Raw genomic sequence first — 15,532 nt, 5'->3', positions numbered from 1 at the left:
CGCCGAGGGGGATGAACAACTCTTCTGCCCTTCTATTAATACTGTTAACACTGGAGGTGCAAGCGAGCAAAAAGTTGGCGCGCAAAAATCGTGGGGCGTTTTATTCGCGTTTATCGAGTTGGAAGGAATTCAAGTTATGGGAAACTAAGGTGAATCACCCTCTCTCGTTCTAGTCTCCTTTCGCTAACGTCGCGAAAGAACTTTAATCTCCCTCGTAACGCGATTGATTTTGGATCGCTCTTCTCTTAACAATTATTCTTTCCTCGATGAAACGAATATCAATAATTAATTTATTCGCAGAATAATCGAGCTCTCCCCGTCCCCTTGTGAATACATTAACACGCTTCGTGCCGACAGACTGCCCCCGCGAACGATGGCAGGCGCCCAAAGCGTCCGTCAAATCCTCGATCGCAAAGTTTCGATCCCGAATTTCCATTCCAACCCCTTTCTTCCCCGAACGTTAATCTGGCTTTTGACTTTCGCTCGAGCGCCGCTAATTTCGAGGCGGAACGCCAAAAGCAACACACACGCCCGATGTCCCGATACCATTCGACCCATTCTCCCCATCATTTTGCAATACTAATTAGCGATTGGTGTGTTTCGATCCATGTGGAAAGCGTATTGGACGATAGCGGCCCCCCCTCCCCTCAATCTTCCGCCCGGAACGAGGCTTTGACGCGAAAGCGTACGTCGCGCATTGAATCCACAGCCGCTGTCGATCCGTCGCGTTATCTCGCCAATACTCGAGCGCGCGTAATCGTCGCGTTTTGGACACGCGTCACGGAGGAGTCCAAAGGATCATCGCCGGAAGATATCGAGAAGGGGATGATGCGTGCGATAAGAGGGAATCGCACGGAAACGCCTGTCTAATTTCTGCCTCGGACGGAATGGAAATCGCGAATTTTCGGGGAGCGTTGTTATTTCGAGAGGAAAAGGAATATATATATATATATCTCGTAACGTTTCAATACTCGTCTTGAATACGAAATAGGACGAGTAAAAAAGAAAGAAGGAAAGAGAGCACCATCGAAAGGAAAAATATGCGAAGGAAGAGGAGGGACAGAGAGAGAGAGAGAGAGCCCTCGATTCGACCAATGACCGGAGCGTTCGCCAAGTGGAGTCTCGAGGCGGCCGGTGCCTTCCTCTCTTTCGCCGATGGATATCGGGTGGATGTTTGATCAGGAGGGGAGGAAGATACACGCGCGACAGGGCGATTTAGGGGACAAAAGGGAATTATAATCGTATTTTAAGCCGGTGAATCACCGGAAGACGCCGATTGTGTGTCGAGCGGCGGCTATTCCGCAAACTGATTGTTCGTACTGATTGCGCTGCTGTAGGACGGAAGGCCGGGCGCAGTGTGGGGCTTTGTATTATCAGGCATTGCCGTCTGACAACCGCCACGATCGCGCACAAACGGTCGGCATACAAACGACAGCCTGTGCCCACCCACACCCGCGCGGGTTTCGTGCACGGATCTCTCCCCTCGATTTCGCGAAATTGACCGTGCGCTATCGCGAGCCTCCACGGGGCTGACTTCCCAGTTTCGAAGATGGTGGTGGTGGTGGTGGTGGTGGTGGTGATGGTGGTGGTGGGATTTGGGGAGCCGGCCTCGTTATATTCTGGTTCCCCTGTTGAAAATTTATGAAGGGCGAGCGCATCGCGAGCGCGCGAAACAAACGGTATCGATCCGGAAGTTATTTACTATCACTAGCCCCCACCCTCTCTCTCTCTCTCTCCGCACCAACGGTGCGCTGAAACGGTGCGCGTCCTATATTCTAGAGGGATAATTCTAGAGGAACCAAAGAGTTAGAATTAGAATCGCGCGTTTTTCTTTTTTTCTTCGGGGAAACGAAGGAAGGATTCGTGAACCGAATCGAGAGAATTGAAGCGTTATTACTCGATTCGGCGGTTGGAAGAAGAGTTAGTTGCTGATATCTGGCGGTGTTATTATCGAGAAAAGAGCGTTATTAAGCGTTCTATCAGCTCGGTGATCAATTATCCTCTCGGTGTTGACCGACTCGACTACCGTTTCGTCGATGGCTTTTCGATCGTCGTGTTTCCAGGATTTATTTCTCGAACGGTGATCCCGTCCGTGAAACGAAACTCTCTCGCGTAAAATGGAGATCTGTTTCTGCGCTACTGGAAAATTTCCCTCCTCCGCGGAATTTTGAAGGATTTCGAGAAATATGACGGGAGAGAATTGGTCGACGAAGATGAAGAGAGGGAGGCTCGTACGCGATTCCCCGTCGGATAGCTCTCGAAAACTTTGGCGCGCGGCTGGTATCCGGGTCGAGCGCACACTCCGAACTTTCTTTATCTTCGACTCCACCACGCGTGCCTCCTTCCCTTTCATTTTCTTAGATTTATATTTACGTGTCTTTACTTGCGTCGGGGCCTACCGAGTCGGATGGATATCGATGACTCGCGCGAGCCACAAAAGAGGATATAACTGTGTATCGAACCGTGTATTATTCCCTATCCTTTCATCTTCCGAAACTACACGTGACTTTCGATAAACGTTTATCCGCTCAGTTTCTTTTTCCACGTTTGTACTCTCAACTTTCTCCTCGGAGGGGGAGATATGCTTTCTTCCTTTTCTTCCCCATTTCTAAAACCCCGGATTGTATCTGGATTTTCTTTTCGTTTTCAACCTCTTCCCCCTCTCGTATCCTCTCTCTCTCTCTCCCTCTCTCTCTCTCCTTTGCTCCTTTGTTATTCCGAACGGTATATACGATTGGAGCCAAGTCATCGCCGATTCATGAATTCCGTAGTTAAAGCGCCATTGTCCGAACAAGGGCGGCGCGGTTGCTCCGTTCGTCGGTTATGTACAATTTGTCTCGTTTAGCCAATTCGCAAACACACCCTTCTTGCAGTGCACACACACACACACACACACACAGCTTACACGTGCACGCGACCGTCTAAGAGAGCGGAAACCTTTCATTTCAGCTCCGAGTAGTGGCCAGGTACACCTCTTTTCGTCGTTTCCCCGACTAATTAATTCATAGAGTTGGTTTACCTTGACAGGCCTCGAGAGCGCGGCAAGACGTCGCGTCTCGGAAGATAACTCGGAAGACCGGCTCGCGTCTTGTCGCTTTTAAGGTCTCCAAACCTCCTCCGCTCTCCTTCTCTCTCCTTCGTCGAATCTCTCTCTCTCTCTCTCTCTCTCTCTCTTCCTTTGAGCCTCGTGTACATCCCTCGGTGTACATTACAGTGCCGGTTACAAGGAGAGAGGTACACAACTCCTGTAGGGTCTGGTCGCGTCTACACGACGGTCCCGGATTAAACTTCCAACTTCCAACTCGATAAATTTTCCGACTTACGGGATTAACGTATCGAACTATCGCGCTTGGACGACGACTACGACGACGACGACGACGACGACGACGACGACTTCTCCTCGAGAAACGGGACGAGAGCGAGACTTGGACCGATGCTTGCTTTGATACGAGGAAGGAAGGAAGGAAGGAATCGTTTCTTCGACGTTTCTTTACCTCCTCCTCCTTCTTCCAAGTTTCTTCGAAGAAGAGAAACGGAGCCGCACGTTGGTTATTTTTCGTTTCGCGCGAGAGACGATATTAAACCTGTTTGCGTTTGACCTTTCCCCTCCCCCATAGAAATACTTGGCGCGGGTTGGGAAAATTCTTGGGAATCCTGGGAGAGGAAGACTCGAAAGCAGGGGTAGCGCAGTATTTCCGAGTTTTATATAAAGTAACCTTTGGAACTTTGGTCGAAGAACTTTGCTTTTCTTTTTCCGCGCTTTTGTTGACCCCTCCCCGCGCTAATGTTGACCTTTACGGAACGGATGATGATTCTCGACTTCCATCCAAGACCTCATTTCCCACGGCGTTAATTCGAAGAAATTTGATAAAGCGAAGTTTAAATTGATCCATAAACGATCCTGGATCTCATTAAAGTTTGCCTTTTTCGTATTGGGGATCAAATTCCGCGAGCAACTTTCCCATCGCTCCTAAATTAGATCCTCTCGCTCCCTATTCTCCCTTTTTTTCTTCTCGCTCGCGAGGATCGATCCGATTTCTCACGCCTCCGTCCCGATTTTTCGAACACGCGTCGAGAGAGAAACCTCGCAGCTATTTAACCTCGCTCCAGTTTCGTCGCTATCTCCACGGAACGAGCGTCCAAAGTTGGCTCCGTCGAGCATTTCCAACTCCCTGCCGTGTCCCATTCTAAACCACCTACTCCTCCGCCCCAGGGAAACGCGTCAAACTATGCCAAGAGTGGATGGAGGGGAGAGTCGAAAGTTTTCGCGCGATTGTCCATCCTCGACTCGCAAAATTAGCAAGGAACGATAACTGGAAGCGGAACAATCGAAACGCTTCTTCCGAATTCTTCTTATTATTCTTAAAGTATTCAGGTAGCGATCGATTTCTTTCTTTCGATATTTTAAAAAGAAGGGTATTCAATTAATACGTATATATATATTATTCATCCCTGTTGTCGCTCCCCTCGATCGTTCTCGGCGGTGACGTTGACGCGAAGCGGAATCACGGAACTGCATTATGGCGAATTACGGGTAAAATCTCTTTGAAAGCAATACCGTTACCCGTCTATCGACACGCAAATATTTCACTCGATCGGCACCAATTATTCCCATTGAGGTAAACCGTGGTTGGCTCGCTTTAATCGGGCCCATTCATACAAATTGAAAGATAACCGTACCCGTCAAACGCAGTTGCGGTACCGTTACAGTTCGAGTCACGTTTCGGCTATAACCGTTGAACGTATTAAAAATTAACGGAAATACGGTGTGCACGCGCGTCGGCCTATTAGGGAGACGGGGTTGGAAACCGTGATTACCGATAAATGGAGCCAATTGTTTCGCGCGTGTCTCGAAATTAATTCGGCCAACTTATTCGATTTCCATCATTATCGCGCATAATCGGGAAACGATATGCGCATTTTTCGAAAAGCTTCGGTCGAGGAGGGAGAGAAAAAAATCAAATTTTCGAAATTTCGCGAGAAAGATCGTCGGGGAAAGATTGGATTGTACGCTCGCGAAGTTTCGAACACTTGGTTGTGCAATATGGTTGCGGAGTAACACGGAGCGATGTTGGGCGCAACAAGTGGAGAACAAAGTTTCATTCGAGGGGTACATTGAACCGTGCACACGCGTTTATCATGGCATTAAAGAAACGATTGAATAGAGCAGACGTTACGTATCTCCACCGTGCACGCAATGCACTCGAGCAAGTTGTGTTTCGCGTTAGGGCTACTTAGGGCTACTTACCCGTAGCTCGCGAAATGGAGAGAGGGAGGAATGGGAGAAAGAGGGAAGTAGAAATTTATAACCGAATTCAGTGAATTTTTCCCCCCCTCTCTCTTTCTCCCGCCACTTAATTCCACGGTCCAACGCGCATTGAACTAATTGAGCATTGTCCTGTAAAGTGGGCTGCTCGCAAAAGTGCAACTCGTGCACGATAATTGCCACCGTTCTGCCAACTTTTCCCCGACTTTGACGCGACGTCTTTATTAATCCGTGATTTTTCAACCTCTCCTCAAACCAAATATAAATCGCAATTATTACGTTTACTGGGAGTGGATTCGTTTTTTGAAGAAAACGAATTCGACTCTATCTATATACACGTGATACGGGCGACGTGAGATTTCAAAGAAGAAGATTCGAAGTAAGGAGATCGCGGTGGGAGGGCGTAGCGTTGGAAATCGCGCTCCACTCGGATATAACTAGGTTTCCCGGCGACGTGGTATCCGATAACAGCCGACGTAAACCCGAGATAACACCTTTACGTACCAACCACCGACGGTGCTTCGAGTTGGAGGCGGTGTTCCCACCTTCGGATAAAGTTCGTAGGGCGGAACGATACCTTTGTTCATACGGATAAGTCTAGATTTGCATCCTCCTCCTGTCGCGTTGCGTACCAACAGGTGTACACACTCCTGTCCAAAGGAGACGCAAAGCTGAGACGGAAGCGTGGGCCGACTGTTGCGTCTTGAGTACGGTGGACACTTCCGTACGTATGCAAATTGCGAAGGCGTACTACAATCAAAGCGCCGCCGGTACGATACATATTCAAGCGGTCAGCGGTGGGTAAACACAGGTCCAAACCACGGTTTACTTGGGCTAGCCGGTGCATCTGTACGCATCTGCGGCGCGTACACGGCATACGTGGCCAACGCCTTGGCTGAGAGGACCACGAAGAGAGAGAGAGAGAGAGAGAGAGAGTGATGGAACAACGGTGGAACGCTCGAAGGATGTGTACACGGGAGGAGGACACAACAACGGAATCTAGTTGGGGGCTCTATGGCGGATATACGCGGCCGACAGGCAGAAGCCCATCAATTTCCCATTCGATTCTCAGCCTGTTCGTCGATTCTAGGAGACTCGACTCAGAGAGACATGCCTCGTTCTCCGGATCGATGAATCGTTTCGCGATTAAATATCGAGGATCCCGTAGCACCTCTTTGATCGTGTTTGTTAGGGAGAAAAAAAGGAGAGAGATGGGGGGGGAGAGAGAGAGAGAGAGAGAGAGAGAGAGGAGTTCTGCGAAACGTCACGAGTCGAGTCGTTTTCATATTCAAGAAACGTTATATTCCGCTGGAATCTCTGGGAACGTGCTTTATATTCCGGGATGAAGGCGCTGTTTGAATTTTAAACCGGTGTTGGAATCTTGCTGCTCGATTGTTCTCCTCGTTCTATCTCGTGTGTGTATGTGTGTGTATATATATATATATGTATGTATGTATGTATAAAGCGGCGTACACCGATGTGTCATTCGTAATAGGAACATCGGGACGTCAATTTTTGAACGGGGCTGATCGATCAAACGTCCGACACTGCTTGCGTTTCATTTTACAAGCGTGGATATATCGGGGCGGCCGCCTATGCAAATTAACCAAACCGGGGGGGGGGAGGAGGGGGGGGGGAGGGGGGAATAGATGGCAGATTCCAACTTTCCAAAAACTGGCTCGATAAGCATCGAGAGCTCGCGTTAGAAACGGCGAGATCTTGTTTATTCGACTGCATTTGGCAAAATCAATCGGCCATTAATACGCGTGTGTAATCGGATCCATTTCGAACGTTGTATCTATCGTTTGACGATCGTATCGATTCGAATTCTTCCTGTCTTTTTTCTTTTTGGACGAAATTTATTTCTTTCCTTCTCTAAGAAGAGAAGAGAATTTCCTTCCATTCTCTCGTCATTATCCTCGTTAACCACGGGGAGATTGGCGATTTACTCGTCATCTCTCGTCCATTTTCAATTCCCAATTCTCTCCACGATTCCTCTCCCGGCCGATAAACGACATCCTCGATATCGACTTTCCCCGGAACCGCCATTAATTCCTTCCCTTCCCTCGGAAAGAAGAAAAATTCGCCTCGATATTTCTCGACATCTGTTCCCACGCATCCCGCCCCACGCTTAATAATATGCTCGTGTGCAGAATCGTTTTTTTTTTTACGATCGATGTCCCTCTCCATCGGCCGCGTTTATTACACTCGAGACGATCGAAAAGTCGAGCGGACCGTTTCTTCTTTTTCCCCACTCCTTCTTTCGAATCGGACAAGACTCCACAACCTCGAAGAAGATAATCGACGCGTGCAAATATTTACACGAGTTGAACGAGGTTCGCGGGACAAGAGGCGGCCGCTCAAAGCGAATTCTCATCGTTTGACAAATTAGCTTCGCTCTGGCTGCCTCTCTCTGCCTCTCTCTCCCTCCGATTTGATCGAGACAACGGGCGAATTAATTCTCTCGGCGGTTTGATTTCGTTCGTAGCGTTTTCACAATTTCGCGCCACCGGTGTCGTTTATGAAAACCCTCGATTGCACTCAACCACCACCCCCGTCTTCCAACCTCCTCCCCCTTGTGGTGTCGCTACACGCGTGCAACACGCACACGTCTCCCTCTCCGATGTAGCAGCGCGTCGAGGGAGTTTCTCGCGCGTCGATGCGCCGCACAGATGCTTGCTTTAACGTCAACCGTGTAACCACGGCGTCGCACCTCCGGCGTCGCGACGACAATTAAGCGGCGCACGACCCTCCTTTGAACTCGGTGTCAATTTCGCCGCCGAATCAACTGATTCTATTTGCCGTCGAGTAATTACCGCCATTGGCGTATCCGCCTGTCAAACGGCCAATAATTCTCGTTCGACGCTTAATTAACGTGTCACGGTATCTATATATATATATATTCTTCCTCATTCTTTTTCCATCGTTCCATCCTCCGACAATTATACGTTTCGATCGTGCGTGACATCTGGTTGTCCAACAAGAGCCGCGTAATCGCCACGAGTTCCTTTCTTTTCTCCCTCCTCTTCTGTTTTTCGTTCGATCAATTTCCGATTCTCTCTCTCTCGCTTGATGGATGAGCTACGATCGAGGTGGGGGGGGGGGGTTTAATAAATCAACATCCATCGTTGCCCGCTCGCGGAGACAAACCGCGGAAGACACAGGTAAGCGTGAAATCCCTGTCCAACACCGGCTTTCACGTTTCTCCCTCCGTCCACCCGATCGATCGCTCGTTCGCGCGTGCCTCGTCGGACTCTTTTCTTTTCTCGCGTGGATCGAAGCGTGTGATCCTGTCGAAGGTTGGCTTTAGCTGAACGAATGTATTCGATTATAACGTAATTTTCGTGTAAATGTTTACACGAGACAAGTGTATCGAGGAAGAACGAACAGATGAAATAATAATAATAACAATAAAATTTCAGCGAAGTTTAAATTGTGTGGAACGAGGAGAAGCCGTACAATTCTCAATCTCGAACAAGCTTTGGAACAAGTTGATGCGATAATAAAATGTTTGGGGGAGGGGAACGAGAGAAATCTACGTCGAGAATCTGGTTCTCGAAGGAAGCTGCTATCGAAACATCCGAAAAACACCCTCCTCGAACGGGACAAGTTGCTCGATTTTCCACGGAACGTGGCGTGAAAAGAGCGGAAGAAGGAGCGGCTTGCTCTCCGTCTTTATCCGTCTCGAGAACGCACCGACTCTTACGGTCAGAGATAATGGATAACCACCGAACGTATGTTACGTGGAGAGCGGGCTTATCGCAGAGGGACGGCCAGCGGCCACTTATCGACTCGCCACGAGCTTGACGAGCTTCCTCGGGTGAAACACGACCGATCGAAACTCCTCCTCCAAGGAGAGGGAGGAGGATCTCTCTCGTGTTGGCCGACGATAAAGGAAAGTGTCTCGCGATGTTCGAGCTGCTTGCCTCGGGAGCAAGTTATACGCGTAATAGTAACGCTCGGATCGATAGTTTCCCGGTGTGTTCGCCTGCACTTTTCCAATACACGGTCCACCACGCTTGGATGTTAGAACGAATCTGCCATCCTCGCTTTTCCAAAATGGTGGCCGGCTCAAGCAGTCGGCGGAAACGCAACGCTTCGCTCGCAAGATTTGCGAGGCGGATTACGCGAATTACGACAGCCTTCCCTCTTTGGATTCGAGGTGGAAGGGGAGGGAAGGGGGGAGTCAGCGTCCAGGGTCGAAGGGAGCGGAAGTTTGCGCTACCGAGGAGAAATTCGAAAGGCGAGGTTTGCGGGATTTCAGGATTTTGAACGTGGTGGGGGGATTCGCGACGCGTAGCGACTGGAAGGACAAGGGAAGGAGAGAGGGAGAAGTTTTCGCCATTGTATGGCGTCTCATAAATCTTGGATGACGAAATATATATATATACACGAAGAGTTTTGGATTTCCACAGAGAGTTTTCCCATAATGAAACTCTCTTTGTCGAACTTCTCCTTCCAAGCTTTGGAAAATACGAGCTATCTTTTATTATTAAAACAGGGGTAAACCGCGCTCGTTTCTCGAAGACAAAGGGAGGCGGAGAGGGAGGGGATAAACTCTGTCGTCGTCTAAACGACGAGACGGCTGTTATCGATGAAAGAGAGGGAGGGAGGGAGGGAGAGAGAAGGCAGAACAGCAAAGTGGATTATTGGGACTGCACGTGGCGCGTACTTACAGATTGTAGTGCACGTCCGCCATGTTCGGTCGATAGCGAAGCGCCTGGACGAACGCCTCCTCCGCCTCCGCCACGCGTCCCTGGGCGCTCAGCACGCTGCCCAAATTACCATAAGCTGCAACAATCACAATGGACATTCGTTAGAGGGGAACGGTCAGCAGGGAAATGGGAAGAGATGAAAAATATATATAGAGCCACGAATGCAAACACACGGAGGGACGATACATCTTCTCGCGATAGATTTTTAAACTTCTCGAGAAGCAATAAGGATGCACCATCCCCTTTTTTGTCCTTCCTCTTCTTCCTCCGTCTCTTTCTATTTACGAGCAATAAACCCGCACGCGATGCCTCGAATATCGCGAGCACGCCTGCCCGTCGCCTGCCCCTCTTTCCGCTTTTTATCTCGGGCCAACAATATCGGCGATAAAACATTTCCCTCCCTCCGCGCATCCACCGATGGCTACTCGAGCGGAGAGAGTAATAAATGAATCCGCGCTCGTAAAATTGCCTCGTCGACCTTCGTGCCCCTCCGTTTCCTTCCGAATCGTTTCGAACCGTTTGACCGAGAACCGCTCGAAATTTTTCACCCTCGCGAATTTTTTCCCCGCACGTTTCGAAATGAAGACGCGAGGAATCGAGATTTCCTGGTGGAGAAGAAGAAGAAGAAGAAGAAAAAGAAGAAGAAGGAGAAGAAAACGTTACAATGAGTTTAGAAAACGTGGTAACAAGATTGTTGTAAAAATTGTAATTCAACGTTTCGTTAATTGTAATTGTCATCAACGCGTTAAAACACTCTATTTTTCAACGCGGTATGCAATTCGATCGCGAGCTTTGCAAATTTAAATCGGGGGGGGGGCTGATTTTAATTGGCAAGCAGCGTCGTTTTGAGACCGCGTTTCGAAGATTTCTCTCAAAAATTGAGAGAGAGAGAGAGAGAGAGAAAACGCGTTCCACATTTTTCCCACGATCGAGCGTCCTCCGCGGTGATTCGATCTAGTTAGCCGGCTCTTTTCAACCGTGCCGTGGCGAATCGAGAAATGGGGGCGCGCGCGAGCTTGAATCAGAGAGCAGTGACTGCGCCGCGATGTAAATGAAGCGGATGATGGATCGAGCGTCGCAAGGGGCGGGCGAAAGAAACGCGAAATCGAGAAACGATTATTACACGCGTCACCGCCCTGCAAATTTTACGTGTGTGTCTTCACGAGCGCGAACCAGCTTCGGATTGTCGAGAATATTTATCCTCTCGTTAACTTCCTTCCTCCCCCCCCTTCCTAAATTTTCCACTCGAAGATCGGGGGAGAGATGAAAATGGAAAGGAGAGAGGAGAGAAACGTTCGTGCGAGAAAACTTAGGAAAGATCTTAAGAAGATTCGTTTCGAAACCGACGAATTTCCTTCCAGAAAAGCTTACTAAGAAAAAAAAGCTTCTCCTTTCCTTTTTTTTTTTCTTCATCTCCTCCCTTCGAAACGAAAAATAAAGGATTCCCGTCTAACTCGGCCGATAATCCACAAGCTCGGACGTTTCGAATCAACGGCGATAAATAAACGCGATAAATCGCCTCGAAGCATATTTCATCGTCGCGCGATTCTATCGAGCGAGGCGCGTGTTTCCGTGCTGCTGGTCTCGCCTCGATTTTACGCTCGCTAACATTATCGCCGCCTTCCATCCCTGGAAAATCGAGCCCTCGATTCTTTCGCTCGAAACCGCCTCGGGACACGCTTAATCACTCTCCCCGAAGAAACCTCGAGGAATTTTCTTCCTCGAAAAATAACTCGATTCGATACGAAGTCCAACAATCGCGACGAAGAAGACGTTCGTCCTAACGACGAACTTGGCTGACTTTTCAAGTTGAGCGAGAAGCGAAGGAGAATGGGGAAAGATCGTGGAGGGCTCCGGATCCTCGTTTAACTTTGGCGTTCTTTCGTGACCGATAATCTCACCTTCTCCCCCTCCCGTTACGCAAATTTACCGAATGGGCAGGGAGCAGGGAAACGCACGCGATCGGGAATTAAAACGGTTGGATCGAGTTTTCGCCACCGAATCGCGGTGTTCACGGCTTTCGTTCGTCCCTCCCCCGCGAAGATATCGAAAACCGAGGCGTTCGGGTTGGGTAATTAGGGGATGCTGGAGGCAAGGAGATAAAGCCGGTGGAAAGGGGATGGGCGGCGAAAAAAACGGACAGAGACGGATAAGGGGAACGATAAAGGGGGTCGAGGTCGAGGAAACGACGATGCACTCTCGAACCGTATCACCGATTCATCGAGCACGGAAGAGGAGGAGGGAGGAATACGAATATCCTGGATTACGCGTCAAAGTTTGGATAGGGAATCGATCGAGCGAAGGAGCATATTCGTCGTGTATAATAAACCGCTGATAATTGAATAAAAATTCATTTTTGATGGGGTGTGTAAAAACGTGTGCAATTAATAATTATATGAGATGAGATGAGATAGGAAATGCGATCTATCTTTGGAAACGAGTCGAAATCCGGCGCAAAGAATCAGACGCAAATTGAAATTTGAAATATTACTAATATAACAATAAAAATAATGCGTTCTTTCGTAAAATAAACGCGATATTTTATTCTTAGATCCGGTACAAAGTGATCGATATATATATATATATCTCGAATACACGAGATTCTCGCGATAAGAATATACACCGCCAAGTTGTTACGATAAAAAGAGTACGCGTGTTAAACGCGTTTAAAAAGGTGGAAACAGAAAGGGGATGGAAGGAGGATATAGAGAGGGATAGGAGGTGGCAGTGGTCGCGTTATCGTCGCGTATCGCGTATATATATCCGGTTGGGCAAGAATTTTATAGGGGGCGGAGATGAGGGGGTGGATAGCCGATCCTCGACGCCGACTCGGCAACGATACGCGGCCAATTTCATTTTTACGTCGGCCCATATATTTCGTCTCCTCCTCCCCCCCCCCCGCCCCCTCCCCGCCGCCGTCCTCCGTATCTGGTTTCGATCATCCCTGCCCCCCTCTCGCCCCGGTTCGTTTATCATTAGCACGCGACTCTTTATTACCCGTTATCTTTTTAATTCGTCCTGCACGCGCGACGACCAATCTTTATCGCCCCCCCGCCTCCCCTCCCGTGCACATGGGGGAAGGGAGAGATGAAAACGTTGAAACGTTTTAACAGGGGTCCGCGAGGGGCCCCATACACGGGCGACGATTTTTCTTCTTCAAGAAAAATAAGATTTACATTTGTGTATTTATATTTAAGAAGGTTATCGGCCAAGTAAGAAGAGAATGTTATATAAATGTACGTATAATAATAAAATATAGGAGAGCGATTATATATGGCGAATATATGAATGCGAAGAGTTAATTTGATATTTAAGAATAATAGAGAAGTAGAGGGACAAGTATGATTCGTTAGCGAGTCACTCTGCATTTTTATACAATTTTGAATCTAAAATTGAATCCCGGTATATGGTAACATGCAGGAGGGTGTTCCAATTACCACCGATAATATAGAATCGAGTTGAAATTGCCATTTATTATATTCGGACGAAGAAGTAGAAGTAGAAGGCAGCGAAATTGCATTAAAATATATGAAATAAAAATATCAAAGCTACATCCGTTTATCGCTCCGTTTACGTTCCTACATTTGGCAACATTTGAGAAACTCGACGAAATCACGACGAACGTGTTAAACGCGATCTGCGAAAAAGGACGGTGCACCTTTTTCTCACCTTTGGGCGGGTTGACGTGCAACGCCGACCTGTACAAACTCTCCTCGTCGAACCAGTCGGCGTTCCTCAACAGAGTCTTGGCCGACATGAGGGAGACGAGTATCGCGGTGGCCGCCAGCACCGCCCTGCCCCTCCTCCTCGACCCGTGCCTTCTCGCGATCTGGTGGAAGCCCGAGATGGCCGTGCCGACGATCAGGCACGCGCCCACGCTCGGCAGATAAAGGATCCTCTCGGCTATCACGAAGCCCACGTAGAAGAAGAGGTTGCTTGCAGGCAGGAAGGGGAGCACGAGGAAGCCGAGGGAGGCGGCCACGCCGCCCGCCGACCCGTAATAATAGTGGCTGCTCGTTGGCCCACCGGTGGGCCTCTTGGCGCAGTGGCAGTCGCCGATCGGCCCGTTGTTGTTGTTGTTCGCGGCCCGGCACCCGTCCGTGTGGCATCCGCCCGCTCGCCTGCCCGCGCACACCGGGCACCTGGACGAGCGGGGATACTGGACGAGGGGGGTGGACGAGGCTGGGCGGCGACGGAGGGCTCTGGCGGCCCAGATCGAGGCGGCGATCAACGCCGCGTAGAGGAGGGCCGACTCGAGGTTCCTCGCGTCGAGGAGGGTGGTGATGCGGGGCACAGCGTCCATGGACCAGTCGAAGCTGAGGGTGCTCGGGCAGAGCAGCATCCTGGCGCTGGCAGCGGGCAGGTAGAGGAAGGTGAGGCCGCGCGTGAAGCGGGAGGGGTGCCTGGCGGTCGGGTTGTCCGCGCTCGCGAACTCTGGCCTCGTCCCCGTGATCCTTAGCCTGCCGAGGACGAGGAGGGCGAGGCTGCCTGAAAGGACGCCGATGCTGCGCGTCCGTGTCACGAGGCCGCAATTCCCAACCTGGAAGAAGACGCGTGTGTATAAATATAGCGATTGGAGCGATTGATCAGGACCGTGCTTTCTTTCTTTCTTTTTTTTTTTTTTGATCGAGCGAAATGATTTAATTTGGAAGATTAATTTAAAAGCCATCGTCGAAGGAAGGATCTTAGTAATAATTGCGCCTTGGAATCCTCTCGTTTAAACTCCGGGATGTCCGAACTAATTTAACCGGGAAACGAAACTCGTATCTACGTAGCACGTATGAAAAGAGCGAGTCCGTCGAAAGCATTAATTTAAAACCGGAGCTTCCTTTTTAGAAGAAAACCCCTTTGGGCTTCGATACCCGCAAAAATAGACGCGTCTCGCCTTGGAAAAGGAAAAACAGAGAGAAATATATGATATGCCTTCGTAGAACAGGTCAGCAAAAATTCGTGTCCCGAGTTATTTTTCGTCCAAGGCATAAACAGAATCTCGAACGGGCGTATCGTAAGAATTATTCGTATTTCGAAACGTTTCGAGACGACAGGTTTCGTCGTACGATAAAAATGGAAAGGAGGAAATTGGATAAAGGAAATGGAAAATAGTTTAACGCGGAATATAATTACAGCGGGTTATAAGAAAATGAGGGGGGAAGCGTGCACGGCACGCTTAATCGACGCGGCGCTTTCGAGAGGTGGTTCCGGCCAAATGAAAAGTAACGTCGAAAGCTTTTAAAGCGAGCCGTGGCGCGAGGTAATGCGAAAGCGACATTTTAATGGTAAATTGCGAGGCCGCGAGAAGAAGTGGCGATAATTGCGAGACCCGGAATTGCCAGCCCGGGCTTTTGTTGGCCGCGATCCCATCGCGGGCGATAGATTCCCTTCCACCATGCTTTTAAGCGCGACCGCGAAAAAGATCGGCCGCCCCTCGTGAATTGGAAAGTGGGCGAGGAAGGAAAGGCGTCGCCGCGGAGCTTCGTCGCCGATCACTTTCGATGGAAGGCGTTCGAAAGGAAATCCTCGAATCGGCTAATCAAGGGGCGGGAACTTTGGC

The 15,532-nt window shown here is 49.4% G+C and overlaps 1 protein-coding gene across 10 annotated transcripts in view; it reads right to left on the bottom strand.

The window, feature by feature from the left end:
• Tmtc2 (Transmembrane O-mannosyltransferase targeting cadherins 2) overlaps positions 1 to 15,532 on the bottom strand; it is a 119,092-nt gene that overhangs the window by 44,801 nt on the left and 58,759 nt on the right. For all 10 annotated transcript variants that reach the window (XM_086903877.1, XM_086903883.1, XM_086903880.1 and 7 more), the window contains 2 exons: positions 13,651 to 14,521; positions 9,943 to 10,057 (listed from right to left, as the gene is read on the bottom strand). In XM_086903877.1, the coding sequence (XP_086760003.1) occupies positions 9,943 to 10,057; positions 13,651 to 14,521 (986 nt within the window). The remainder of the gene's footprint in view (positions 1 to 9,942; positions 10,058 to 13,650; positions 14,522 to 15,532) is intronic.

Source organism: Apis florea, unplaced genomic scaffold (assembly GCF_048593485.1).
Source record: "Apis florea isolate Af1SG1 unplaced genomic scaffold, ASM4859348v1 contig_2293_pilon, whole genome shotgun sequence".
In the NCBI taxonomy this organism is placed as follows: Eukaryota; Metazoa; Arthropoda; class Insecta; order Hymenoptera; family Apidae; genus Apis; species Apis florea.
This window is presented reverse-complemented; position numbering and strand designations above follow the sequence as displayed.